The sequence below is a fragment of the Urocitellus parryii genome, chromosome 11, assembly GCF_045843805.1.
Source record: "Urocitellus parryii isolate mUroPar1 chromosome 11, mUroPar1.hap1, whole genome shotgun sequence".
In the NCBI taxonomy this organism is placed as follows: domain Eukaryota; kingdom Metazoa; phylum Chordata; class Mammalia; order Rodentia; family Sciuridae; genus Urocitellus; species Urocitellus parryii.
This window is the reverse complement of record NC_135541.1, coordinates 64,752,342-64,778,976: the sequence shown is the minus strand read 5'-3', so window position 1 is coordinate 64,778,976 and position 26,635 is coordinate 64,752,342. Positions and strand designations below refer to the sequence as shown.

General features: G+C 36.5%; 1 protein-coding gene across 3 annotated transcripts in view; it reads left to right on the top strand.

The window, feature by feature from the left end:
- The first annotated feature begins 356 nt into the window (after nucleotides 1-356).
- Nucleotides 357-26,635, top strand: part of Ssx2ip (SSX family member 2 interacting protein) — a 39,372-nt gene continuing 13,093 nt past the window's right edge. Inside the window, exons 1-10 of one of the 3 annotated variants that reach the window (XM_026406161.2) lie at nucleotides 357-461; nucleotides 8,243-8,292; nucleotides 8,953-9,154; nucleotides 17,004-17,135; nucleotides 17,766-17,935; nucleotides 18,699-18,911; nucleotides 20,973-21,083; nucleotides 22,555-22,690; nucleotides 24,091-24,166; nucleotides 24,244-24,421. In XM_026406161.2, the coding sequence (XP_026261946.1) occupies nucleotides 17,093-17,135; nucleotides 17,766-17,935; nucleotides 18,699-18,911; nucleotides 20,973-21,083; nucleotides 22,555-22,690; nucleotides 24,091-24,166; nucleotides 24,244-24,421 (927 nt within the window). In that variant the 5' untranslated portion in view covers nucleotides 357-461; nucleotides 8,243-8,292; nucleotides 8,953-9,154; nucleotides 17,004-17,092. The remainder of the gene's footprint in view (nucleotides 462-8,242; nucleotides 8,293-8,952; nucleotides 9,155-17,003; nucleotides 17,136-17,765; nucleotides 17,936-18,698; nucleotides 18,912-20,972; nucleotides 21,084-22,554; nucleotides 22,691-24,090; nucleotides 24,167-24,243; nucleotides 24,422-26,635) is intronic. The other 2 variants (XM_026406162.2, XM_026406160.2) reach the window with 2 other exon arrangements.

The following is a 26,635-nucleotide window of genomic DNA, read 5'->3' as shown; positions in this document are numbered from 1 at the left end:
GGGGGCGGGGAGCCGGGCCAGCCGGGTGAATCGCAGGGCGTAACAGGTGCCACGGTCACAGCTGCACCAGCAGAGCGCTCGGGCTCCAGGGATAAGGTTTTCTTTTTCTCTGGGTTTTTTTGGAGGTGAGGAGGAGGCTCGGTGGCACCCACCCGACCAATGCAGGCCGCGGTTGTTCATCGCCTAGCAACTAGCGGAGCCAATGGGCGGCGGCCAAGCCTGCGGCGCCGGCGTGCGGGGGCGGGGTGGGAACCTCGCGAACCTGCCGGGGGCTGGGAGGCGGCTGCAAGGGGCGGAGCGCAGCTCGGTCTGGGGCGGGGAAGGCGGGAGCCCGCGGCGGAGGAGGGGCGGTCGGCGCGAGGCGCTGCGTCCCGCCGTGCCTGTGCCGGCCCGCGGGGCTGCGGGAGCCGCTCTTGGACACCGCGAGCGGTGACTCCCCGCCGCTCCCGGGGGCTGTGACGGTGAGCAGCTCTCCCCTCGGCGGGATTGTGACATGCCCGGCCCGACAGGGGGCGCTGGGGTTGGCGGGGCTGGGGGCAGGCGGGTCGGGGTGGGGGCGGGCTTGGAGGTGTGCACTGGCACCTTGCTCGGCGCCCAGCTTCTCGGCAAGAAGCTCGGCGGCCGTTGGGGCCGTTGGAGGGTGCTGGCGAGTGTTGGCTCTCGCCGCGTCTGGAGCAGGAGGTAGGTGCCAGCTCCGGGATCATTCCTGCTGGCGGTTGAGCATTGCGCCCACGAGAGGGCTCCGGCCGGGTCGCCCCAAACCCTCTCCAGGATGGAACTAGGGTGGCGCCTGGCTGCGGATGACGAGCGACGCGGAGACGTGGGGGAGGAGGGGTTGGCCAATTTGGGGCTGCAGTGGCTTCTTAGAGGCGGTGGGGCTTGCGGGCTTCAGCGATTTGTCAGTGCCAGCCGCAAGAGGCAGTCGTTAAAATGAGTTATTGGGTGGCCAGTGGCTCCTGCAAGGGGAAAAGCACCCGGGTAGAGAGCTAAAGGTCTCGGGGAAGAGTTTACATCATTCAAGAGGCAGGAATGTTTGAGAAATATTTTGGCTTAGAATTTTCCAGTAAAGTACAGTAAAACAAATTGTGAGCTCCCTGCACCTCTTGGAGTCTGTGCTAGTCGCCTTGTTATGCAAGTCACTTGGGCCCAGAAAGTAGCATCTGCTAAATAATTTGCTCTCAGCACACTTATCGGAATTCTTATATTAATACTCTATTTCAGGGTTCACAGTTGTGAATGCCAAACTCATTATTAGAAACACGATAGTTTTTGTTGACTGATGAGACATATTTCCCTTTTCTGTCATATAATGGATTGAAGATTTGGAGAGGGTGGTTCAGAAGCCTAAGAGTGAGGGCTTCTTGGACTTAGAAACTGCTGGGATCCCTTAGCTATTCACATCAGAGTTTAGGTCCCAGGTTGATTATGAATGGGGAGATGCTATGGCACTCTGGTTGAGGAGGAACAGGGGAAGAAAATCCTGGCAGCCTTATAATTTGATCCTGAACTAGAAAGGTCTGGATAACTTGACACATTTAGGACACAATAAAATTTGAAAATTTTAGTTAGTGCTCTGGAGAGAAACGAAATGCCTTTAAAGTTTAGATCAAGCTATTTTGAAATTTTGAAAGTTATAGGTATATTTATGAACTACACAAAACAATCCATCAAATTTCTCATTCTAGAGCTATCATAGGCCTAGGAAGCTTACCTTATTTGTTCATTCAAACAAAGGTCCCTAATTTGACACCCTTGTACCTGCTATCAATGAAAGTTTCTCAAACAAAATTGTTCTTTGAGAAAAAGAGTAGAAACTAATACAGTTAAAAGGAAGGCTTTTCTCCTGACTGCCTGGGCTTCTAAAGCAAAGTCATTTTATACCCTTCCTTCCCTTCTCTTTCCCCATCTGTACAGTGAAAATAATAACCCTAGGATTAAAGAACGTGGGTGAAGCAGATTGAAGATAACTGCAAAGACCGGTTATTCTAGGATGAAATGTGAAGATCTCCTCATCACACATTGCGCCTTGTGACAAGGCTTGTTAAGCACATTATGTTCTAAACATGCTGAGGCAGATATATAAGAAAACTAAAATGTTAACTGTTCAGAGTGTTTTCCATAGGTCTTAAATTCTTCACAAAGTTACTTAGGCTTTTCTAAAACTTGATAAAGTCTGCTCTTTGGCCAAAGTTGGCTGTGACACAGTTTTAAAAAGGCAGACATTTGAGTACCTTTGGATAAAAAGCTGAAAAGACATTACCTCAGGTTTTTGTGCTTTTAATCCATTTCACATAAATTAGAGCAATAAGTGGGTGTGGTGTTACATGTGCATAATCACACATCTGGAGAGACTGAGTGTTACATGTGCATAATCACACATCTGGAGAGACTGAGGCAGGGAGATGGTTTGAAACCAGCCTGGTAACATTGAGACCCATCTAAAAAAGAGACAACTTTTAAGTGATATTTTTCTGTAACTTTTCTGATGGTTGTGAACATGCATTATTGGTCTGACCAATTGCTTATGACATAAAAGAAGTTTTGACACTATGTGGAACTGTTTTGTGTGTAATGATATACTTAGCTGGTAATGAAGGTACAAGCTATCTCCATGAGTTTATAAGGTAGAACAGAGAAATACCATTCTTATTAATAATGGAAAACAGCCTAGAGTTATGCCTTTTGATGGTGGGCCAATATTTTATGTAGTACGAGCAGATTTACCAAATCATGCTTTAATCATTCTTTCAGTAGCATTAAACACTTAATAAGCTGCTACTTGCCAGACCTGAGGATAGAAAGATGAGTAGTAGAGAAAAAAGGGGGAAAATGCTGATGTAGAAGGCATTAGAAAATTTCAGCTGAGCCTTGATTAAAGGGAACTTCACCAAGCAGCTGGTGCATTTTGCAGCAGTATATGGTTGAAGAATTACAGGTGGTTTGGTTAGCCCTAGGTGGGTTGTGTTTGTGGTAAAGTTCAAGAATGGTGCCATGAACTTTGACCGGTAGGCAATATAAAAGGTTGTGTTTATAGGAATTATATTTACTTTTTACTTTAGAAGAGTCCATCCACCACAGTCAATAATTTGAATGACCCAAAGTGTTCTTAACTTTGACATTCCAAATAATATTGGAAGTTAACTTTACATAGCAGTTAGACTTAAAAAAATTTTATTAAAGGATCAGATACTTTCGAAAAGCAGGAATAATTAATCATACAACAAACTATTGCTGAAAGCTCAGTTCTTGTCCCTGATGCCAATCCAATAGTGATTTTCTCAAAACACAGTTTTGAGAAAAAAGAAAAAGAAGGTTTATTGCTTTGCTAGCAAAGGAGAAACATAGGGGACTCCTGTCCCAGAGGCTGGGATTCTGCCCATCAGCAGAAACCGGGGGCTTTTAAAGAGGTGATTTAAAGGTTGCATTCCATGTGTTCTCTGTTGGAAGTTGTAATTCACTTGTTACTTTGAGAGATCGCCATCCCCAAAGTTTGTGCTACTTGTTCTATGGTAGATGTATACAGGGACAGATTACTCTGTTTAGGCTCTAGGCTTGGAAAGAAAGATAATCCTGTTTTCCCTGAGATTAGGGAGGGGAGAGATTAGGGAGGAACAGGGAGAGAGGAAGAGAAAGAAACATGTCCATTTTAAAAATAAATTGCAGTGGCAGAGCAGCAAGGGTTATATTCAAAGCATAAAGTGGACCACTGGTAAAAAACTTCTTTTGAGTATCTTCTACTGTTAAGACTTGGGGATTAGGGTTCAAACATAAATAAGATACAGCTCCATTAGGAGAAATTATTATGTATTACATAATCAGAATGCATAAAAACCTCACGTTCTAGCAGTACAGGAGCCTGAGATGAGAAGAGATATAAATTGTCTTTTAGGTTAGCAACAACAACAACAAGAAGTTCATAACAGAAATTAAACTGTAACCAGTTGTAAACAATCAGAATAGTCCTAACTAAAATTCCACAGTTTTTAACTTGCTTCATATGTTTCCTTCCCTTTCTCATATTGAATCAAATGTTTGGTTGCCTACCAAACTACTAGCTATGTAACCCAGTTCCTTAGCTGTCTTATTTTTGAAGGATGGTAATACAGCTACCTACTTCATAGGGTTGTGATGATTTGATAAATATCCTGACCATGCCTGGAAAAATAAGTTATATTCATTGAATGTATAGTATTTCTATTTGATATAAAAGTGCTATAATTTGAATGTGAACTGACTCAAGGATTGGGTGATGACTTGATGACTCCTTAATCTGCTCAAAAGGCTCTTGGTCTCCAAGCCCTAGAGTTTATCCCCTATTTGAACATACGGTGAGGGCATTTCTAAACTCAGTAAGTTCTGCACTGCAATCATTATTATCCATATACCCAAATGCAGTTTTAGTAATCTTACTCCTATGTTCTCTCTACTTAAATGACAGTATTTTCTGTTCAGTACCAAAGGTAGGCTTTTACATGAGAAAATAAATGCCTTCCCTTTGTATACTAGGCATGTTGTCAGTCTGACTTCTATAGTTTGTATCTTCAACTCTCCTCATTGTCACTGGTTAAGTCAGCCAGTCAGCCCATTACCATTAATTTTCCCATTTACTATATTTTTATATTATTTATAAAAGAAGTGTTTGCTTTATGTAAAAAAAAGGGGGGGGGGATAAAAAGCAAAGTTGTTGTTTTGTTTGGAATCAGCCATTGAACTCAGGGGCACTGAGCCACATCCCCAGCCCTATTTTGTATTTTATTTAGAGACAGGGTCTCAATGATTGCTTAGCGCCTTGCTTTTGCCATTTGCTGAGGCTGGATTTGAATTCACAATTCTCTTGCCTCAGCCTCTGGAGCTGCTGGGATATAGGCATGCACCATCATGCCCTGCAAAAGCAAAGTTTTAGACAACTTACTTGTGTAGTTCCTGGCATATGTGATCGCTAAAAAATGTTTTTGTACCAGGGATACTAAAAATGGTGCTAATTTTGGAAACATTGTTTGGAGGAGATTGGCAGAATATTGTTCTAAAGGACTTGTATTATTAAATATGATTTAAAAATATCTAGTTTAGAGAGTGGCCAATAGATACTTATAACCCATCACTGATAAGGTTTTTGTCTGTAGTTTATCAGTCTTGTTAATTATTTGCAGTTTGGTTGGAAAGATAGCAACTTCAACATTCTTTCTGCTCTGTATTCATAGATTTAGAATATAACTACGTAGGACCTACAATATAAAAATAAGACAGCATCTTAGAAAATCATCAGTAAGCATAACCCATACAAAGAAGATGATGATGTCTGCTGATTTTTAATTTTTTTAAATAGCTACATTTAATATTCTTTCCTACTTTTAGATAGTTCACATTCTGGTTGTTCATTTGGAATCATTTCTGTCTGATTGAAATCTAACATCAGGGTGATATGCTAGAAAAGAGTACCTGTATCCAGAAATAGCAGCTGGTGTAGTGTACATACTCTCCTCTCCTGCAGTAGATATAGTAGTGTGTCATGGTTAAATGTGCTGGGCTACCAGGGTTGGAATCTTAACTTTATTGTGTTCTAGCTGTGTAACCTTGGACAAGAAAACTCCCTGGGCTTCAGTTTCCTCATCTGTAATGGAGGAAAGTATCTATTTGGATTGAATAAGTAAATCCATGTAAAATGCTTAAAATTGTTCCAAGTAAATGGTATATGCTTAATAAATTTTATTATATTATTAAAATTAGTTGAAATCTCTATTAAACATTGAGTTATGAAGATAATATGTACATGTTCTATTATAAAAATGTGGAGAAAAATTTGTAATATAAATGGCTATTCTCAATTTCATATTAGATCCCATGACAAATGTAAATATCATAGTAGAACAGACAATTCTTTAAAGATCATCTAGTTTAACCTCCTAATTTTACAGATGTGGAAACTGAAACAAAGAAATTATGATCAGTTCAAGTTTGCTTCTTAAGTGATGGAAATGTTGCTGAGAACCACAGGCCCTGACATTGGGTCTGTTGCTCTTTCAGTATTCTGTGCAGCTTTCCTGAAGTGAGGTTGCCCTGAACTAAATTGAACTAACAGTTTAGTTGAAGAAACAGGACGAAAACAGATGAATACATTACCTGTGGAAAGTCAGTGAATAACAAAATATCAGATGTTGTACATAGATTCTTAAGTGCCATATATGATTTAATGAACCTTTCCATTGAAGCAGAAATGCATCTTAGTTGCTTGATTCATGGACAGTTAATAGAGTAAAAACATTCCGTTTTGAAGAAAGTTGTAATGGTTATAAATAAAAGTCAGTCTCCCTCCTCCTTTCCCCCTACCAAGATGGATTATTAATTGAACTAGGGCAGAGTCCCACCTTTGCTAGATCTGCTTGTACTCTGACTTTATTCTTCCTAACAGTTGGGGAAAGTTTGGCTTCTGTGTTTTGGATCTCTGTGTTCCTGTTGGGCTATGTTCCTAAAGACATTCCCATAGACATGTTTTGATAGCCGGACATCCATGTAGTAATGTTGCGGTTGAGATTAAGCTGAGTGCTTTCACACACAGGATCTCATTTTTAACTCTGCTTGAACCCCTGCTTCTAAAAATTGCACAAAATTATACATGTCTCCTAACACATTCAAGCTGCATAAAAGTGTATAAAGTAAAGGTCTTGGTCTTCCACCCCTCCTTGAAGCTAGGAACATCATCTGATCCCCAAGAGTGATATTTGTAACAATTGGTAACTTTTTCAGACTTTTCTCTTAAATGTATAGGTAGTTTGATTTTTCAAAAGTGGTGATCATACTGTTCCCATTAATCTTCTGTGCGTGCAGATCTACTCTGTTCTTTAATTATCCCAGAGTTGGGCTGCTTCTGACTATTCCATATGTTTTGGATTTTAGCTGTTTCTCTGATGCCTATAGTCTTCACTTTTTGTCATTACAATAATGATACAGTCTACAACATCCTTGTCAGTTATGCTTGCTTACTTGTTTGAATGTGGTAATAAATGTCAAGAAATATAATTGCTTATATTTTTTGTAGATCTCTGGCAAAGTTGTTTTCCCCTATATTATCAATTATCTCCATAACTCTCAGACATTTGTATAATTTCTGATCAGTTTTTGCCCAAAGAACTGCGTACTTTTGTGTGTTTAGATCATCTGAAAATACATTTTTGTTACTTATGCCTTTCTAACATTAGGTTTGGAGGTTGAGAGAGGTACAGTTCATCCCCATTGCCTTTGCCTAACATCACCGTAATTACCCTTACTATTGCGCCATATTTTTTTTCTCATTATATGAAAACACATTCACTTATAGAAAATTCGGAAAGAACCAAAAAAAATAAAAATTACCCATAATTTTGTTTGTGTGTGTGTGTGTGTGAATGTACATAGAGAATAGAATGAAAGTGTTAACTGAAAAGCCTAGTCCTTGTTCCTGATGACAATCCAATAGCAAGGACACAGTTTTGAGAAAAAGGAAAAATAAGTTTTATTGCTTTGCTAGCAAAGAAGAAACACTGGGGATTCCTGTCCCAGAGGCTGTGTGACTCTGCCCATCAGCAGGAACAGGCTGCTTCTAAAGAGGTGACTCTAAGGCTACACTCCCAGTGTTCTCTGTTGGGAGTTGTAATTCACTTATTAATTTGGGTGGTAGTCATTCCTGAGATCCTCTGGTGCCTTTGGCTTCATTTCTGTGGTGGGTGTGTGCTCAAGGACAGATAACTCTGCCTTGGATGGGGAAGAAAGATAATCCTGTTTCCCCTGAGATTAGGGAGAAGGAGAGATTAGGGAGGAGGAGGGAGAGTGGAAGAGAAGAAAAGTCCTATTTCTTAAAAGGAAAGTACTGCTCTGTTTCTCCCCTTTTTACTCCTAGATTGGTCTTTCCATTTTGTTTTTCTGTTCACATGCAAACTTATAAATTTATGGAGCAGATTTCTAAAATATATATTTTATGTATAATTTTAGATTTTTTAAAAGACCAAATAAAATCAAGTTAGGTATTGTTCTGCAACCTTTTTTAAGTTACCAAACATAGTTTGGAAACCTTTCCAAGTTAGTGAAATAGCTAATAATAACTAACATTTATTGAGCACTTACCATGTACCCAAGAACTTTTTTTTAAGTCCTTTAGATGTATAAGCTTATTTTAAAAAGTTATTAAATAAAATTATTAACTAAATTTACTGTTTGACCACAATAATAATCCTTTGAGGTAAAGACTGTTTTTATTCCCCTTTTGCAGATGAGAAAAATGAGGCCCAGAGGAGATTTCTATTCAGGATCACTTAGTTTGTAAGTGGTGGAGCTATGGTTTGAAACCAGGTGGTCTGACTTTGCATCCTGTGCTTTTAACCATACTGTTTCTCATACTGCAGCAATAAACCGTTGAAGGGTATGGTATGTAAGGAGTTTATAAAGTACAGCATGTAGCTCCTTGTTCCTTAATCTAAGATAGCTTTGTTATGGCAGGTGTTGGCTAGGAGCTTGGCTGTGATTGTATCCCTTAGCCCAAAGGGATACACATGAAATGTTTTACCATAATTTGTGCTTTGCACTGTTTTATGTAATCTGTTTGCCCAATTGGAAGATCCAGTAAGAGGTCCTGTCTTTTAAGGGGCAGCGTTAGGACCAAAGCTTCTCTCCCACCACACACCAGGACCAGGACCCTTAAGAGAATGTGTCTGCACTCTAGGGTGGGGTTGGAATCCTGATTTTTCTCCTCCTTAGCTCTATGACTTTGGGCAAATTGCCTAACCTCTCTGCTTCAATCTTATCTGAAAGGGAAACAATATACTACAAGGTTGTTGTGAGGACTGACTTCATAATACGTATAAACAGTGCCTGGCACATGTGTATATTAAATTAGTAGACTGTACTTAGTTTTCCACCAGTTATCATGTTAAACACTCACAACAACCTTAAGAAATAGGTATTATCACTCCTATTCTACAGGTGAGGAAACCAGCCTGGAGAGATGGTCTTGCAATAAGTGACCTAAATCAGGATGTGACTCCAGTCTGTTGATCCAGGCCTGTGAGGGAGCCATGCATTGTTTGCCCTGTGTTTTCCAACTGTGAAGCCACCTAATAGCTACAAACTCATCAAGAAGGCAAATTATTAGGATAATAGCAATTTTTGAATTTTGGTTGTTTTGGTATGTATTAAAATTTTATTTAAGATTAATTCATTTTTGAAAAATATCCATATAATTATACCACACAGGTGAAATAATTTATAGATTTTGAATTTGTAGATTTTCTAAGAGATTGAATTAAATGTGTTTCTATACCAATATACATACTTAAGTAGTTTTGTTTAAGTTAGCAGAAGTATTAGCAATGGAATTGAAAGTTATAGTCCCTTTTGGAACAAAATTATAGTAGGAGGTGGTATTATTTTAAATAATCATATTTCATTTTGATAGTTATAATAACATTTAAAATATGCGGATAACTAAATTCTCAAGTTTTATGACTGAACTTGTAAGATAGGACTAATGTTTAAAGATTTATTTTTAACAATTTTATTTTCTTAACCCAACAGTTTGAGAACTATAACTTCGTAATATTTTAGCAAAAAACAATAACAACAAAAAACCTTTAGCTGTTTGTAAAAAATCCTGTGCAATATTTAGAAGCCCAGGTGGTCTAATGTTATAATGTATAACAGAAAGCTATTATTTCCTGACACTTGATTGCATTTGGTTTTAGAATTATGATTAGGTGGGCATTGTACCTTCTCAAGTTTGAATTGCAAGAGAGCTTGAAAAGAACACTTAAAATAGTGTAACCTGTAAAGGGAATCTTGTAATCAAGATACTGTGTTGGGGGTTGGGGAGGCTGGGGCTGTGGCTCAGTGGGAGAGTGCTCGCCTAGCACAGGTGAGGCACTGGTTTCGATCCTCAGCACCATAGAAAAATAAAGGCATTGAGTCCAACTACAACTAAAAAAAAAGAAAAAGATGCTATGTTTCAGCTGAACTCTGAAATTTGGGGGATAATAAGGATAGGAGAAACGGAATCAAGATTAATGCCTTTATTTTTTTTTCTCAAAGGACTGACTCATCTTTTGCATCTTTTCCATTGCTGTTTTTTCTTTATCTTGTTTGCTTTCCAGAATGAACGGATTTATGATGAGTTATTCTCTTGAGTATTCACTGACTATTCTGTTAAGCTTGGTGGGAGGGAATGCAGAAATATAAATGTATGGTACTTTGTTTTATCTTTCACAGATAGCTCCTATCTAGTAAATATATGGAGGGTCTAGCATAAAGTTTTGTGGGCTGGAGTAGTTGGAGAAGACTGTGCAGGGTTTGGTGGTGGTTGAGCTATGTTGTGAAAAAGCATTAGTTTGGGGGTGGGTGAAAGAAAACATAGCTATAGGCACAGAATTTGAAGTGAGTATCAAATGTGAGACTCAGTTCATTGTAGAGATTTGTTGAGCACCTGCTATATATGGGGAATGTGGCTACAGAGATTGAGTACATTCCCTACCCTCTAGAAGTTCATAAAATAGTGGGGGAGGCATTTAACTGTAACGTGGGATGATTAATTGCATAGTGGATGATATTGTTTTAAACCTGATCATTTGCATTTGTAATGTATAATACCATTGTTAGTTGTTTCAGTAGGAGACATGTAATTATGGAGTAAGTTTTAGAAGGGACTTAGAGACATACATATATACATTTTTTCATATGCTTTGTTTATTTTTGTATAACAGATTACCCTAAAATTTAGCAAGTTAACAAGCATTTACTATTTCATAATTTCTGTGAGTCGGGAATCTGGGCACAGCTTAGCTGGGTGCCTGTGGCTCAGAATCTCTCACTAGGTTTCCATCAAGGTGTTGGCCAGACTATAGGCAGCTCAATGTTTGAAGTAAGATCCACTTCCAAACTTATTCATGACTTAGCAGGCTTCAGGTCCTGTTGGCCACATACATAAGTTCCTTGTCACATTGGCTTCTAAATAGGACTACTCATAACACAATAACGTGCTTGCCTCATGAAGAGGGATTTGAGAAACAGTAAGTTAAAAAAAAACAAATAAAAGCCACACCCTTTCTATAATCCAATTTTCAAAGTGAAATCCCATCACTTTTGTTGTATTTCTGTTAGAACCTATTCACTAAATGCAGCCCATACTCAAGAAGCAGGAATAACGGGTCTGCGTGAGAGGCTGCCTACCCCAAAGTTCTACAGGGTTTTGATGTGTATTAAGAACCCGAGTGTTAACATGAACTAGGTAAGGAACTTTTCTGATGGAAAAAAAAAAAAAGTGTAATTCTCAGGAACCAAATGTTTTTGTTAGGTCTGTTTCAGTGTTGTATTAATGTTTAGGATAGGGTAGGAAAGGGTTTATAAACGAGAAAGAAGCTGATTGTGGCAAAGCAGGGATGAATTTTAAATTTTATAAAAAATGAAATAGTTTAAAGTAGATTACAAGATCTGAATTTATTTTTTCTTTTTCTTTTTTTTTTGGTACTAGGGATTGAACCCAGAGGTACTTTACCACTGAGCCACATCTCCAGCCCTTATTTTTTATTTTCAGACAGGGTCTGGATAAATTGCTTAGGACCTCACTAATTTGCTGAGGCTGGTTTTGAGCTTGCATACCTCCTACCTCAGCCCTCCGAGCTGCTGGGATTACTGGCTTGTTCCACCATGCCCTGCAAAGTGATCTTTTAAAGAAACTCTGGAGATTTTTTATTTCATTCTATTTTTGGTTGCTATAGGTAAATTTACATTTACAATGTTGAAAGGCTAAATAATGATAGAATGAAAGGAGCACAGGATTTTGAAAACTTAGTTTTGTGTCCTGCATTCACAGCCAATTATAAGCGTGACCTTGGGCAGTCCTGGTGGTGTGTGTGAGGATTCTTTAACATGAAGATGACGGATATGTGAACTTTAGTAAAATCTTCATTTTCTTTCAGAAAAGGTACAATAATAAGTTCAGATGTTTCACTGCTTCCCATTTCTCTGTTCAGATTCTAATCTAGAAAAAGCTACTAGATTATTGTTAAACTCTGCATAATCCTCTTTTCCAGAAAAGCCAGACTACTCTTGCTTGTTTTTTGTCTATAGTATGTGGCGTTGGTACTTTAGAACCCACAGCAGGGAAGACATGATATAGCTCTTATTGCTTCAAAAGTGGCAAGTTAACCTTTTTACCAAAATTATTGCCATTTTACTCTAGAAAGATTTTTTCATCATGAAGTCTATTGATTGGAATTTATGTTTAGAAGTACCTCAAATAAGAAAGGTTATTAGATGGATATATAATTTCTATCTGTAGTGAACAAAACTGTCTCTGGTGTTAGAACAGGAGAAAAATAATTCTTATTTTAAAAATTACTTTATAGGGTTTTTCTTGTTTTAGTGTATTTCAAAATTGTTCCTAAAAATTATAGATGAATGAAATGATTTTTAAAAGGTATTTAAATTTTTTATTCTTCAAGTTTTACTCATGATAGGTGGGTCTCACCCATCTTGAAATCTGATCAGCTGCCCCAACCAATGGTACATATATAGAAAATTTTAGGTTCCAAATTATTTGAACCAAAACATGATTTACTGTTAACTTTTTTCTTCTAATAAATCTGTAGTATCAAAGCCTAGTATAACAGGTTTGTTCTTATTTAATTCATCATAATTAATCATGTACACTCTATAATGATTTGCTCTGAATTGGTCAGTGTATAGTATGAACTTGTATTCCAGTGCCAGGTTTGTATTGGAGTCCTTGAGTGCTCTTGAAACTTGTGGCAGGGCTTGTTTGGTTTTAGTTTTATGCAAAGTAGATTTAGTTTTCTGTTTTTTCTTTTAAAAGTAACTTTGACTTATTTTAACATCTTTATAAAAATATTTGCAACTACCAACAATGAAATTTTAGCCATGATTGAATTAGAATACTATACCTTGCTTGAATTATCCTCTTTGGTTTTCAGGTATATATTGATTAGGAGTCCTAAGTTTCCTTTATTGAAAAAAATGGTTGAGTAAAATTTTTTTTTAATTGAAAGTCTCATAGTGTATACTTCGATACATCATGGAACAGAAGTGTTTTCATGGAAACTTAGGTAGTGTGAGATCATATACTGAAATTCTGTACTGTTAGAAAGTTCTTTATTTCATAGGACTTAAAAATGGAGTCTTGGTTTTCAACATAAACATTTAACAGGACCTGGATATTTTGCAGGATTTTGTTTTAGTTGACAGGGAACAATTCACGTTCTAAACCTGTAGACAGTGAAGAGGTAAATTCACAGTGAAAGAATAGCTGGTTTAAGTTACAATGTTGAAGAATGGATCTGTAGTAGACACATTTGTGTTTAGTATTTGAGTATGAGGAGAAAAGACAGGGCACTATTATATTTTATTTACGAATATTCACACAATATCTTCACACATGCATACATTCACAAAACGACAAAAAGATCTTTACAAGATACCTATTTGTTTTCTTCTTGTTCCTCTGCCCATATCTGTTGATTACAAAGAATTAGCCCACTACTAATATATCCATGAAGATACGTTTTTGAATCTTCTAAGGATCTGTGGTCAGTTTTTATTAAAAGCAAATGTGCATTTTGTTACAGATTTTAGAATCCTTTCATTTACACCATACAGCCCTGTGTCTAAATGATGATGATAACTAATATTTATTTTGTGTGTTCCATATACCAAACAGTGTACCAATTTCATACATTATCTCATTTAATCCTCATGGGAAATTTGAAATAAGTGTCATTATTTTGTTAGTTTACCAGTGGGGAAACTATGGCTCAGAGAGGTTATTTACCTAAAGCAGAGCTACATAAGAACAAATGGGTTCATAGCCCTTTGCAGTCTTATTTTACTTATAGCTGCTATCTCTGAAAACCCAGAAGTAAAATAAATGTTTTTCTTACTTGGTGCAGACTCAAATTTTATTCTGTTATTGAAGGCACTCATTTAAGGATAGTGGGATGGACAGAATTGATCAGGGTACCCTTTCTTACCAAAGCACATGAGTAGCATACTGGCAAAAGATTAGTGCCAGACTGGATAAGCTTCCACGTGTATGTATGCATGTGTGACATGACATGTAAAATAACATGTAACATCCTCTGCATTAAAATATATTGGATGCTTCTCCATAACTTGGAAATAATCCTTTTTTTTATTGGTTGTTCAAAACATTACAAAGCTCTTGACATATCATATTTCATACATTTGATTCAAGTGGGTTATGAACTCCCATTTTTACCCTGTATACAGATTGTAGAATCACATCGGTTACACATCCACGTTTTCACATATTGCCATACTAGTGACTGAAAATAATCCTTGATTCCTCATTTGCCCACATTTCAATCCATCCGCAAGTCCTAAAGGTATTTTCTTCATTAGGGCTGGGGATATAGCTTAGTTTAGAGTGCTTGCCTTGCATGTACAAGGCACTGGGTTCAATCCCCAGCCCCCCCCCCCACACACACACACATACACACAGGACATTTCTAATTCATTTGAACTTCCACTGTTGGAAGCACTGGGGTGTATCACTGGTCATTACACCTGGGCTGTGGCAGTGCCTCCTTATTGATTTCAACCTTTACTGTTGCCTACGTGTGATCTACTCAACAGCAGTTGATGAAATTTCTTAAAACATTAAGGAGATCATGTTACTTTCCTGCCTACAACTGTTTACCTATGTTTTATTGCAATTCAGAGAACTTTGACCCACTAATTTTCTAGCCTTGCTTACTGTGCTTCAAACACTGGATTTCTTTGTATTTCATACTTATCAAGTTCGTTTCCATCTCAGGTCTTTGTACCTGCTGTTTTTCTACCTATCTGCTTTTGGTCATTGATATTATTTAGGTCTCAGTTCACAGGGCACTATTGCAATAAAACTGTTTACCTATGTTTTATTGCAATTCAGAGAACTTTGACCCACTACTTTTCTAGCCTTGCTTACTGTGCTTCAAACACTGGATTTCTTTGTATTTCATACTTATCAAGTTCGTTTCCATCTCAGTTCTTTGTTCCTGCTGTTTTTCTACCTATCTGCTTTGGTCATTGATGTTATTTAGGTCTCAGTTCACATGTTACTATCTCAGTGTAGCCTTCCTTACTAACCCAGATACTCCCCATCCCCAAACTCTCATATTATCTCATTATCATGTTTTACTTTGTTTTTAGTTCTTGCAACTGTTAGTTTATTGCTTGCTTCTTTAGTGTCTTTTTCCCCCTTACACCAGAATGTGGACTTCTTAAGAGCAAAGCCTCCCTTGTGCCTAAAAAAATATGTCTGATACATAATAGGAGCTCAATAAATGTTTGTTGGATGAGCGAAAAGTTTCATATAACTTTTTTTGGGGGGGAGGCACTGGAGATTGAACTCAGGGGCACTCGATCACTGAGCCACACCCCCACCCCTGTTTGTATATTATTTAGAGACGGGGTCTCATGAGTTACTTTGCGCCTTGCTTTTTGCTGAGGCTGGCTTTGAATTTGCAGTAGCCTTCCACACTGCTGGGATTCAGGCCTGTGCCACTGTGCCCAACTCATCTTAACTTAACATCACATAATTATTTTTCATACCCTGAAATATTGAGGATACTGGTTATAAACTGTTAATCCTCAGTCCAGATCTGGCCTGAGGACACATTTTATTTGGCCATTGTTATTTGAGTTTCAATTTACAGTCAGGGCCATAGATCTTCAGTGTACAACTTGATGAAATGTACTTACATGTATGCCCACGTGATCAATTCTCAGACCAAGACACAGAGCATTTTTGGTACCCCAAAAGGTTCTCATATACCCTTCTACCCACTCCCCCACTTCTGACAATATAACTTGCATAGAGCTAAGAACTTTTAATTAGCTTCTACCATTTAAAAATAGGGAGACTTCACATAAAAATTCAGAATTCCAACATCTCTAAAAACTCAAAGTTCTATCAACATAGAACCTGCTTTCTCTTTTGACAAGTTACTTTAGTGGAGAAGCAGCTGTCCAAAGTGTTGGCACATGTTCTTCAGCTTGCCTGCAGACTCTACCCTTCCTCCTTCTGTCCCTGACCTTGAAATCAATTGCCAGTTGCCATTTATAATTTTACTCGAATTGTTTCTCTTGTGATGGAGAAATATCTTTTCTATTATCTCTAAAGAAGAGGAAACATGAATGGTAGATGGAAAAGGTTACATGTCTTATTTAGTTTACTTTTTTAGTTCATTTGTATTCTGGCCTTTAGATATTTGTTATCGACCCTAGTTCTACATAGTTCTGTTTCAAGGCTATTCAGTGTTCTGTGTATAAATGTCTCATTTATCCAGTCCTCTATTGTGGAACATAATTGTTTCTTTTTCCTATTGTAATGAACAACCTGTATATGAATCTTTGTATACATTACCTTATTAAAATAAAATTTTAGAAGTGGACTTTCTAGATGAAGACATTTTTTTACTTTTAATTTTGATACATAATTGCCAGATTGCTTGATAGTAGTTTAAATTGATGTTATTTGAATAGCATCAAGCCCTACATCTATGCCAACACTGGCAATTAAAATTTGAAAGAAAAGTTTGGGAAGACAAAATGGGGAATGATGACCAAGAAGCTTTTCATCTTTTTGTCTACATAAATAAGAGTTATGCTTTGTTTTAAAGGATATTTTTGTTTAAAAATGTTACTTAGTTAAATGCCTTATCTTAGATTTATATTTATATTATGAGTCATATCAGGTACCATGTAGCTTATATATGAAGTAACGCAAATACCCCCATGAGAACTAGAGAACCTTTAGCCTTGATCCTTATATATTTGTACATATATGTAACATCTTTTTATATAATTTTTAAACTCTACAAATGTTCTGTATTCACATGGGTGGGAATAAATGTTGCAAATCCTTCTGGTTTTTGAAGCACATGCAACTAATTGTTACATAATGGTTTTATATTGGTTTTCATATTTTAAATTAGAGGCCATTATTCTGTCATTTGCTTCTTAAGGAGATGCCTACTTAGAAGAGTGACAGCAGCTGGTCTACATGTTTCAGTGCTAAACTGGTTCCTCAGGTATCCTGGCTCTGGAAATTGCTATGGGAGATTGGATGACTATTACAGATCCAGGTCTGTCTGCAGGTAACTGAATCTAAAGTAAAGGGAAACCAAAGCAGTTTAACTGAATCTAAAATAACTAGCAATCAAAGCAATAATTGTCAAGGTGAATGTTTTCAACAAAAATACTAAAAAGTTACGAAAATATTGAAGATGTGACTAGAGAGAGAGATAAATAGTTACAAGTGTCCAATTTTCAACTTCAATAAAGTTATCAGAGAGAGCTAAGAAGGTGCTGTAATCAGTGGGTTCAGTGCTTTAGATAGCTTACTGGATCCATAGTATTTTTGAGTAAAATTTTTATGCATTTGAAATATATTTAGTGGCTACTTCAGTGTTTCCCAGGTTTGTTCCTTTGTCATGTAAGCATTGAGTGAAATAGACAAGTGTGTTTTGTCTATAATTTTTTATAAGTCTAAAGTAGTAGAAGTTAAGGTGTATTGTCACTTAACATGCCTACTAAGAATACTACTTTAATTTTATGTTTTTGGGGAAAAAGAAAAAACATAGGTATCAGATAAAAATGGCTTCATCCCAATTTAAAAATTCTTAAATATGTGTGTGTATGTGTAAAGTTTAAAATCTTTGGTAAGTTAGTTTTACAAACATTTTTTAAAATTAGTTATGCAAATGCTATTTATTGATTCTTTTCAGAAAGTAAAAATATCTCTCAATATACCTCAGAAACAAAGATGTCTCCATCAAGTCTATATTCACAGCAAGTGCTATGTTCTTCAATACCTTTATCAAAAAATGTGCACAGCTTTTTCAGTGCCTTCTGCACAGAAGAGAATATTGAACAAAGTATTTCATATCTTGATCAGGTAACATGTTTTCATAAATAGCATAAATCATTATACAGTAGAACATATACAGAAGGTTATAAAAACATTTGTCGAGCACAAGTACATTGTTATGCAGTGGCCAGAGACTTAGATTAGATTTACTGAGAACCTTGGTAATGATCTAGTCTCATATAAGGTTAGCTATTGTATTTGGAGCAGTTTGGCCTCACCATCATCCCAGGCTTCTCCATTGAATTTAACCTCATTTTATTGGTGCAGAAAACTAAGTACCTTACTCCAGGTCACAGGGGTTATAGAGCAGAGTCTAGGGGAAAACAACAACAAAAAAAGTTCTTTTAATTTTTTTATTCTTTGGGAAATTTACTAGTTTCTTAATGAACTCAGTATAGTTCTCTGACTTAGAAAATATTTCTGCTTCTTTTTAGAAAATATTTTGTTTCTTTTGCTCTCTGGTAGTCAACTTTTAAAAAATGAACTTTAAATTTTTAATTGGCAAGTAAAAATTGTATATATTTCTTATATACAACACGATGTTTTAACGTGTACATTGTAGAGTGGCTCAGATGAGCTAATTAACATGCTTCATACTTTTTGTGGTAAGAACATTTAAAATCTACTCAGCATTTTCAAGAATACAATACATTGTTATTAATGATAGTCAACATGTTGTACAGTAGATTTCTTGAACTTATTCTTTATATCTAACTGAAATTTTGTGTCTTTTTGACCAATATCTCCCTAAGGATAACCAACTTTTAAAAAAACATTTTTCTCCTACCAGGAATTGACCACTTTTGGTTTTCCTTCATTATATGAAGAATCCAAAAGTAAAGACACAAAAAGAGAATTAAATATAGTTGCTGTTTTGAATTGTATGAATGAGCTACTTGTACTTCAGCGGAAGAACCTTCTAGCTCAGGAAAATGTGGAAACAAAGAATCTGAAACTGGGAAGTGATATGGACCATCTGCAGAACTGCTATGCAAAACTTAAGGTAGAAAACGTATATCGTTATGTATTTTAGTGTCATTATTATATAACTAATTATTATAAATGTCCATTGACTATCAAATGTTAAGGTTGTTTTTAAAAGCTTTAGTTTTTTTTGAAACTTTGAGCTTAATTTGCACAAATCAGTTATACTGCTTCCTATTATCTATATTGAAGGCATTGATTTTATGACTACTCTAATGACTTATTAATCTTTAGAAAGTTAACTTAGAAAATGTTTATATTCTGAGGAAAAGGATTACACCACCCCATGTAATCTTCCTTAACAAAGTAGATGTTTAATTTAAAATTCTTTGTAAGAGCTTTATTAGTTCATTCTAAGAAAAATATTCTTGATGTGTTTATATCAAACGTTCTAAAGCTCAATAATGAAAATAGACCAGATAATATCTAAGAGTCCTGGGGCTTAGAAAAAGATCATATAGAAAGATGCTTTATTAAATTTGTCTCTGAGAAAATGAAATTATTTTCACAAGACCATTGGCCTGCTGCCTTAAAATGTTAGAATATTTGTTACTGGTTCCTGGTTTGCTTTAACATTCTTTTATGTTTTCCTCCCCCCCCCCCCTTCCAGGAATTGAACCCGCAGGCTGCTTATCACTGAGCTACATCCCAGTAGCTTATACTGCTCCCTCCACTGCCCCACACTTTTTTAAAACTTGTTTTGAACTTTTTATTCTGAGACAGGGTCTTGCTAAGTTGCTTAGGGCCTTGTTAACTTGCCAAGACTTGCTCTGAACTTGTGATCCTCCTGCCTCACCCTCTCAAGCTACTGGGATTATGGGCATGTACCACCATACCTGGCTTATATTTAAAAATATTGGCAGAGAGGAATAAGGTGTTCAAAATATGGTGAGGGCTTATGTATGTTGTTGAGGATATAATATACTGGTATCCAAGTCTAATTTTTTCCTAAATATACTATTGTATATTGGATTTCTTTGTTCTTGGAAAAGACATTCCAGGAAGAGCATGTAACTTGCATGAAAAGCATGGTAGCTTGAGAGTGCATTTCACTTTCAAGTAACCACAAAGCCCTGCAGGGGCTGGAGTGTGTAAAATATGGATGAAGAATGGTGAGAGGTGAGGCTTTTAACCCCGGGTTCCAAATGGTTTGAAAGTCATGGTTCAGAAACTGGGAGGAGCTGAAGAGTTGTAAACAGAGGGAAGACATCGTGTAAATGTCATTGTAGTGGAAAGGTGGAGAAATGATTGGGAGAGTGCACATTTGTATTCAGGATGGAGGTGTACGGGGCTCAGAAAACTTCAAGATGGGGGTGCCTGTTAGAATGTCTTTGCAGAGGTTTTGGACTTGAACTAAAGTAACGCCAGGGATGGTATTCCCACCCTTCTTTTGGCTTAGCTGTAGCTCACTTGTCTCTTTCTCAAAGCCAAAAATTTATTCTCAAAGGAGAGGTGATGATGATATTATAGATGAGGATATCTTCCAAAGTGTTCAGCAGAAGTATTAAAAACAAGGCAGATGTTTATTTGAACTTGACACCTTGTTTATTAAAAACAAGGTGTCAAGTGCCTGAAATCCCAGCAACTCAGGAGGCTGAGGCGGGAGGATCACAAGTTCAAAGCCAGCCTTAGTAATTTAGCAAGGCCCCGAGCAACAACTTAATGAGACCTTGTCTCAAAATAAAAAATAAAAACGGCTGGATGTGGCTCAGTGATTAAGTACCCCTGGGTTCAATCGCTGATACCAAAAAGTAAAAAATAAAAAGTATTAGAAATAAAAAGTCTGAAGAAATTTTAAATGGATTCAGTGGCATCATCATGGAATAAGTGAAAAGCCTTTCAAGAGAACCATTTTGAAGCTCCTTTTGTATATACACACAAAATTTGGAACTTAAATGAAATAGAATTTGATATGTAAATTTAGGTAAATGCTGCATAGTAATTGCTCTAAATAAACATTTTGTGTGCCACTACAATTTAGCTTACAAAACTAGTCTGTATAACTTTTTGTTATTGACTTAAGAATTCAGTTGTTTTGAATTTATATAATTTTGGTCAAAATGGCATACAAATATTTTAGGAACAACTGGAAACCTCCAGGAGGGAAATGATTGGGCTTCAGGAGAGAGACAGACAATTGCAATGCAAAAACAGGAATTTGCATCAGCTCCTGAAAAATGAAAAAGATGAGGTAAGTTATCAAGTTATTGCATATGATGTTTTATTTTTTTATTTTTTGTAATTTGAGGGAAACCATAAGAGCCATGTAACTTTTAAAAAAACCTATTATGTCAAATTGTTGTGGTGGACCTTTGTGTATAAAATCATATTTAACTAAGAGGTTTGGAACCCTCCCTACTATACACTCTGCCTTCCACTCCTAGGGGATGGATTTGGCTTAGGTTCATAGCAGATAACAACAGTGTCCTCTACCATCCTTCCTGCACACAGTTTCACTCACTTTTTCACAGGCACAAGGTGCTTTAAATGCAGGGTTTTTGTGCTCTGCTATATCTGCACTTGATATCTGACTTGCCCCTTTTTGTACTATCTGAAATATTGATGTTATTGGTCCAGTTAAGCAATTACTTGGCTCAGTGGGCACAGGAGCAATTCTTGTTAAAAAGCTTATTTCTGAGGTGAAAGATATAATAATTCTAATTTTTGCTTTAGGTTTACTTAGTAGAATTCTAATTTCTAATCCAGTGGGTTCTTGGAATTATGACATCTTCTGACAAATTTCTAATTTCTTCAGTGGTTAGTTGGACTTAATTAATGGATTTGTTTTGTAATGTATCTGTACTTGGTACCTGTACTATTATGTTTTTATTGCTCTGTTTTTATTGTTATTTATTTTTATTCCATGTAATAGCTATAAAAATACACTTTCAGTGTTTTATGAAAGACTCTTAAGGGAGTGTAAGTCTTTGAAACCCTTTGATTTGATTCATTTTTAGTAGTATATTTAATATTTAGTAGTATATTTAATAAACTTTTCACAGAAAAGTTTGACCAGATCTGTTGATTTAAATGGTTTGAAAACAGTTCATCTTTGGTAAGGAATAAGTTAATCATATTATTCTCTAGCAAGGATTGAGAATGTCTTTGTAGAATAAAGCACTTATGTCAAGTACTGCCTGAGAAGCTTTGGTAAATACCTATTTTGACACATAACAGATGATCAGCAAATGTTGATCAGAGAGAAGTGGGCGTAGTTACCTGCTACATGTCCACTAGCTAATGTACCTCATGATCACTTGGTGTACTCGGCCTATCCGGACCTAATGTACGAAGTAAAGTGATTGCAAGTCAATAGGAGAAGGAGGTCACTTTTTAAGATGACTATCTGGGTCCTACTTGTTTCAGACAAAGCCCTTAATATTTTAATACTTCCATAAGATTTTCTGGTTTCTAAGTTACTAAGAATATTTGTATAGTAAAAAGTTGTAGAAGATAATTTAGGAAGTTAATATTCTGAAAATTTTAAAATTAAGAAATATAAACTTCGTGACTCATTTAAGTGATTTGTGATCATTAAAAAGAAGGGAGAATCATCTCAATTTAAGTACTATGGGAAGATGACTGCTAATACTTTTCTCTTTTGAATTTGTGAATTTTAACTGGATTTATCATTTCTCATTTGATGGAAATGCTTTTTTCAGGTACAAAAATTACAAAATATCATTGCAAGCCGAGCTACTCAGTATAATCATGATATGAAGAGAAAAGAACGTGAATATAATAAGCTAAAGGAACGTCTGCATCAACTTGTTATGAACAAGAAGGATAAAAAAATAAGTAAGCAGCTGGCTAAGATCTGGCCAAGGGAATTAAAATTATAAAAGGATTGAGGACAACAGCTCAAGATGTGTTATTTTCATGCTTTATACAGTAGATTTTAGATTGATTTTAGTTTTAGTATGTCTGTATAAACTGGAAATTTAGAGAACTGGTTAGTGGAAAAAAGTCATTTTGGTTTGATTTATTAATTGTACATATCTGTTTAACATAACAGGTGTAGTATTGGGCCATAGAGAGAAACTGAGCCCAAAGATACTCTTAATTTTTTCCATAGCAAAGAACTGAAAATATTAAGAACCAGGGTGTATTTCTGAATGTCAAAAGAATGATTTTAGAGTTCAGAAAATTGTTCATTAGACCAAATCACTTATATCAGTTTGAATTCCTTTAAGTTTGGTTCTATGTTTTGAAGTGATTAGTCATAAAGAAATACTGTAAAAGTTAGTGTCTAAGGTCTCCTTTTTAAAAGTATTCTTCTGAAAACTACAACTATTCATGCAAAAGTATATGCCTAATTGCAAGTAAATAGTATAGATAAAAAGTCAATCTATATATACACGAAAGTAGAGCTGTACAATACAGTTTTACTGGCTTATCAAAGATTTAATTTTGGAAAACAGGCCCTTATATTTAGGGGTCTAGTTGTTTTCAGTTTCAAACCCAGTTGGAAATGACGTAATGTTCATAGTGATTTTATTAACTATAAAATTGCAGTAATTTATTCTCATCTTATTTCATTCTTATAGCAAATGTGTCCTCTATCTAGGGCAGAAGAGGTGTTGCTATTGTCAGGATTCTTGATTTCTTTGAAGATGACAGTGATGATGATAATGATGACTATAATTGGGCATGACAGACTTTTTCTATAGAAATCCAAATAATAAATATTTTTTGGCTTTGTTAGGGTCTACAGGTGTTTTTTTGTGCCTACTACTCCTCTGCCATTGTAAAGAAAAAATATCCATAGAAGACATAAACAAATGGATGTGGCTGTGTTTCAGGGAAGCTTTATTTATAAAATTAGGTGGCTGGCCTTCAGGCCATAGTTTGCCAAATGTTGATAATGAAATTAGTAATGAAAAAATCAAAACTATTAAATGCTTAACTGTGTGCCAGACTCTATGTTCAGCTCTACCTTTAGCATTATTTCTTATGATCTTAAAAACTCTTTGGTAAATAATTTCATTATTCCTATTGTGTCAGTGAAGAAAGAGGCTTAGTAGTTAAGATCTCAGTGCTCACCAGCAGAGGAACTAAAAATTTGAAATTAGGCTGTTGAGCCCAAATCTGAACCCATATATCAAGTTGACTCATATCCCTAGAGTGTATAGCATGCATTAAAGTTTTGAATAACATATGATAAGAATTGGTTTTGTTTTGTGTGTTCATGTTTGTAGCCATGGACGTTTTAAATTATGTGGGGAGAGCTGATGGAAAAAGAGGCTCCTGGAGGACTGGTAAAACAGAAGCCAGGTAAAGGCCAGTTTAAATCGATAGACTTACACTTTGTTTTCTCCAATGCATTTTCATAACAATGTTTTCTTTCTCAGGAATGAAGATGAAATGTACAAAATTCTCTTGAATGATTATGAATATCGTCAGAAACAAATCCTAATGGAAAATGCTGAACTTAAGAAGGTTCTTCAGCAAATGAAAAAGGAAATGATTTCTCTTCTTTCTCCCCAAAAGAAGAAACCTAGAGAAAGAGCAGATGATAGTACAGGAACTGTAAGTGGCCTTTTTCTCTCTAATATGCTCTTTAGATTGCAAAGTAGGTGTTTTAGTCAGTTTTTTCACTGCTATGACTAAAGATCTGACCAGAACAATGTTAGGGAAGAAATTTGAGGGCTCCCGGTTTCAGAGTTCTTAGTCCATAGAAGGCCACCTCCATTCCTCATGGCTCAAGATAAAGCAGAACATAATGGTGGTAGAGAGTGGCAGAGGGAAGCAGCTCACATGGTTATCGGAAGCAGAGAGTGAGTCTCCACTTGCCAGATACAAAAATATAACCCATAGTCACACCCCAATTCCCACCTCCTCTAGCCATACCCTACCACTTCAGTTACCACTCAGTTAATCCCTGAGATTAATTCACTGATTGGGTTAAAACTGTGACAACCTAATCATTTCTCTGAACCTTCTTGCATTGTCTCACACGTGAGCTTTTGGGGGATGCCTCACATCCAAACCATAACAGTAGGGCAGTTTAAACATTGGGTAGGTATGCTTAGTGAATACACTATTGGTAATTTGAACAGGACAGTCACTGCTGTGCTACCTCCAGTCACTGTGACAACCAGTGTCCCTGCATGTTTCTAGACATGCCCTGGGAAATAGTGGAGATAATCTTTTGGTGACTTAGTCCACACTAAGCACTATGATATGTATTATATATGTGAGAGTATTAATATTAAGCTTTGATTATTTAGGTACTATAATTATCCCCATTTTAGAGGTGAAGAAACTGAGCCACAGTAGTAGCCCAGTATAATACATGACAAAACTAGGATTTGAATCAAAGTCTATTTCTAGAGCTCGTGCTGTAACCGTTGTGCAAATATCTTCTTTTTTTAATATTTATTTTTTAGTTATAGGTGGTCATAGTATCTTTATTTTATATTTATGTGGTGCTGAGGATGGACCCAGTGCCTCACGCATGCTAGGCGAGTGCTCTACCTCTGAGCCACAGCCACAGCCCCCCAAATATCTTTTCAACTATTTCTAAGTGTCATGTGATGTACTTTTGTTAACTTTGGGAACCAAATAATCATTTCATCTACGTATTTATTGCTTGTTCATTATGTTGTAGTTTCTGGAAAGAAAAAGCAAAAAGATACTGACTCTTCCCCTCAAGAAGCTCTTTTTGGTGGGGCTGGGATTGTGGCTCAGCGGTAGAGCGCTCGTCTAGCATGTGCAAGGGCCTGGGTTTGATCCTCAGTACCACATAAAAATAAAATACAGATATTGTGTCCAACTATAACTAAAAAATAATATATATATATATATATATTAGAAAGCTCTTTTTGGGAGAGACATGTGGAGAACCATTGTACATGTTAAGTAATCTGATAGTAATCTTAATTCACATTAGTGATTAAAATCTAAAAATAACACTGTTGATGAGAAATGCTTAGCAAGTCACCAGAACTTGTATTTTAAACCCATATTTGAGACTTATTTATTTGGGGGTTTAACAAATAAGTCTAATAAGCTCATCCTGCCTCCTATTTTTCTTTAAAATTTGTTTTTAAATGTTACTTGAATGCATAGTCCCCAACCCCATTTATCCATAGGAATACATTCCAAGACCCCCAGTGAATGCCTGAAACCACAGATCATACTGAACCCTGTATATCCTGTTTTCCTATTAAACTTTCTCATGTTTTTTCCTATACATATACTATATCAGTCAGCTTTTCATCACTGTGATCTGAATCCCCAACAAGAACAACTTAAGAGGAGGGAGAATTTATTTTGGCTCACAGTACCACAGGCTTAGTCAATGATCAGCTGAGTTCATTGCTTTGGGCCCACGATGAGGCAGCACATCATGACATAAGGACATGATAGACACAAGCTGCTTCATTCATGGAAGCCAGGAAGCTGAGAGAGAGAGAAAGGAGGAAGGAACTGTGGGAAAGATGCATCCTTTCAGGGAATGTACCCAGTGACCCACCTCCTCCAGCTATGTCCCACTGGCCTACAGTTATCATCCAGTTAGTCCATTGAAACTAGGAAGGTTACAGCTCTGCTAATCTAATCATTTTACCTATCAATATTCCTGCATAACACAGGAGCTTTTGGGGGACACCTCATATCCAAACCATAACATATACCTCTGAGAAGGTTTAATGTATAAATTAGGCACAATAAGATATTAATAATTAGTAGCTAATAATAAAATAGTTAATATTTTATAAAGTTATATGTGATTTCTCCCTT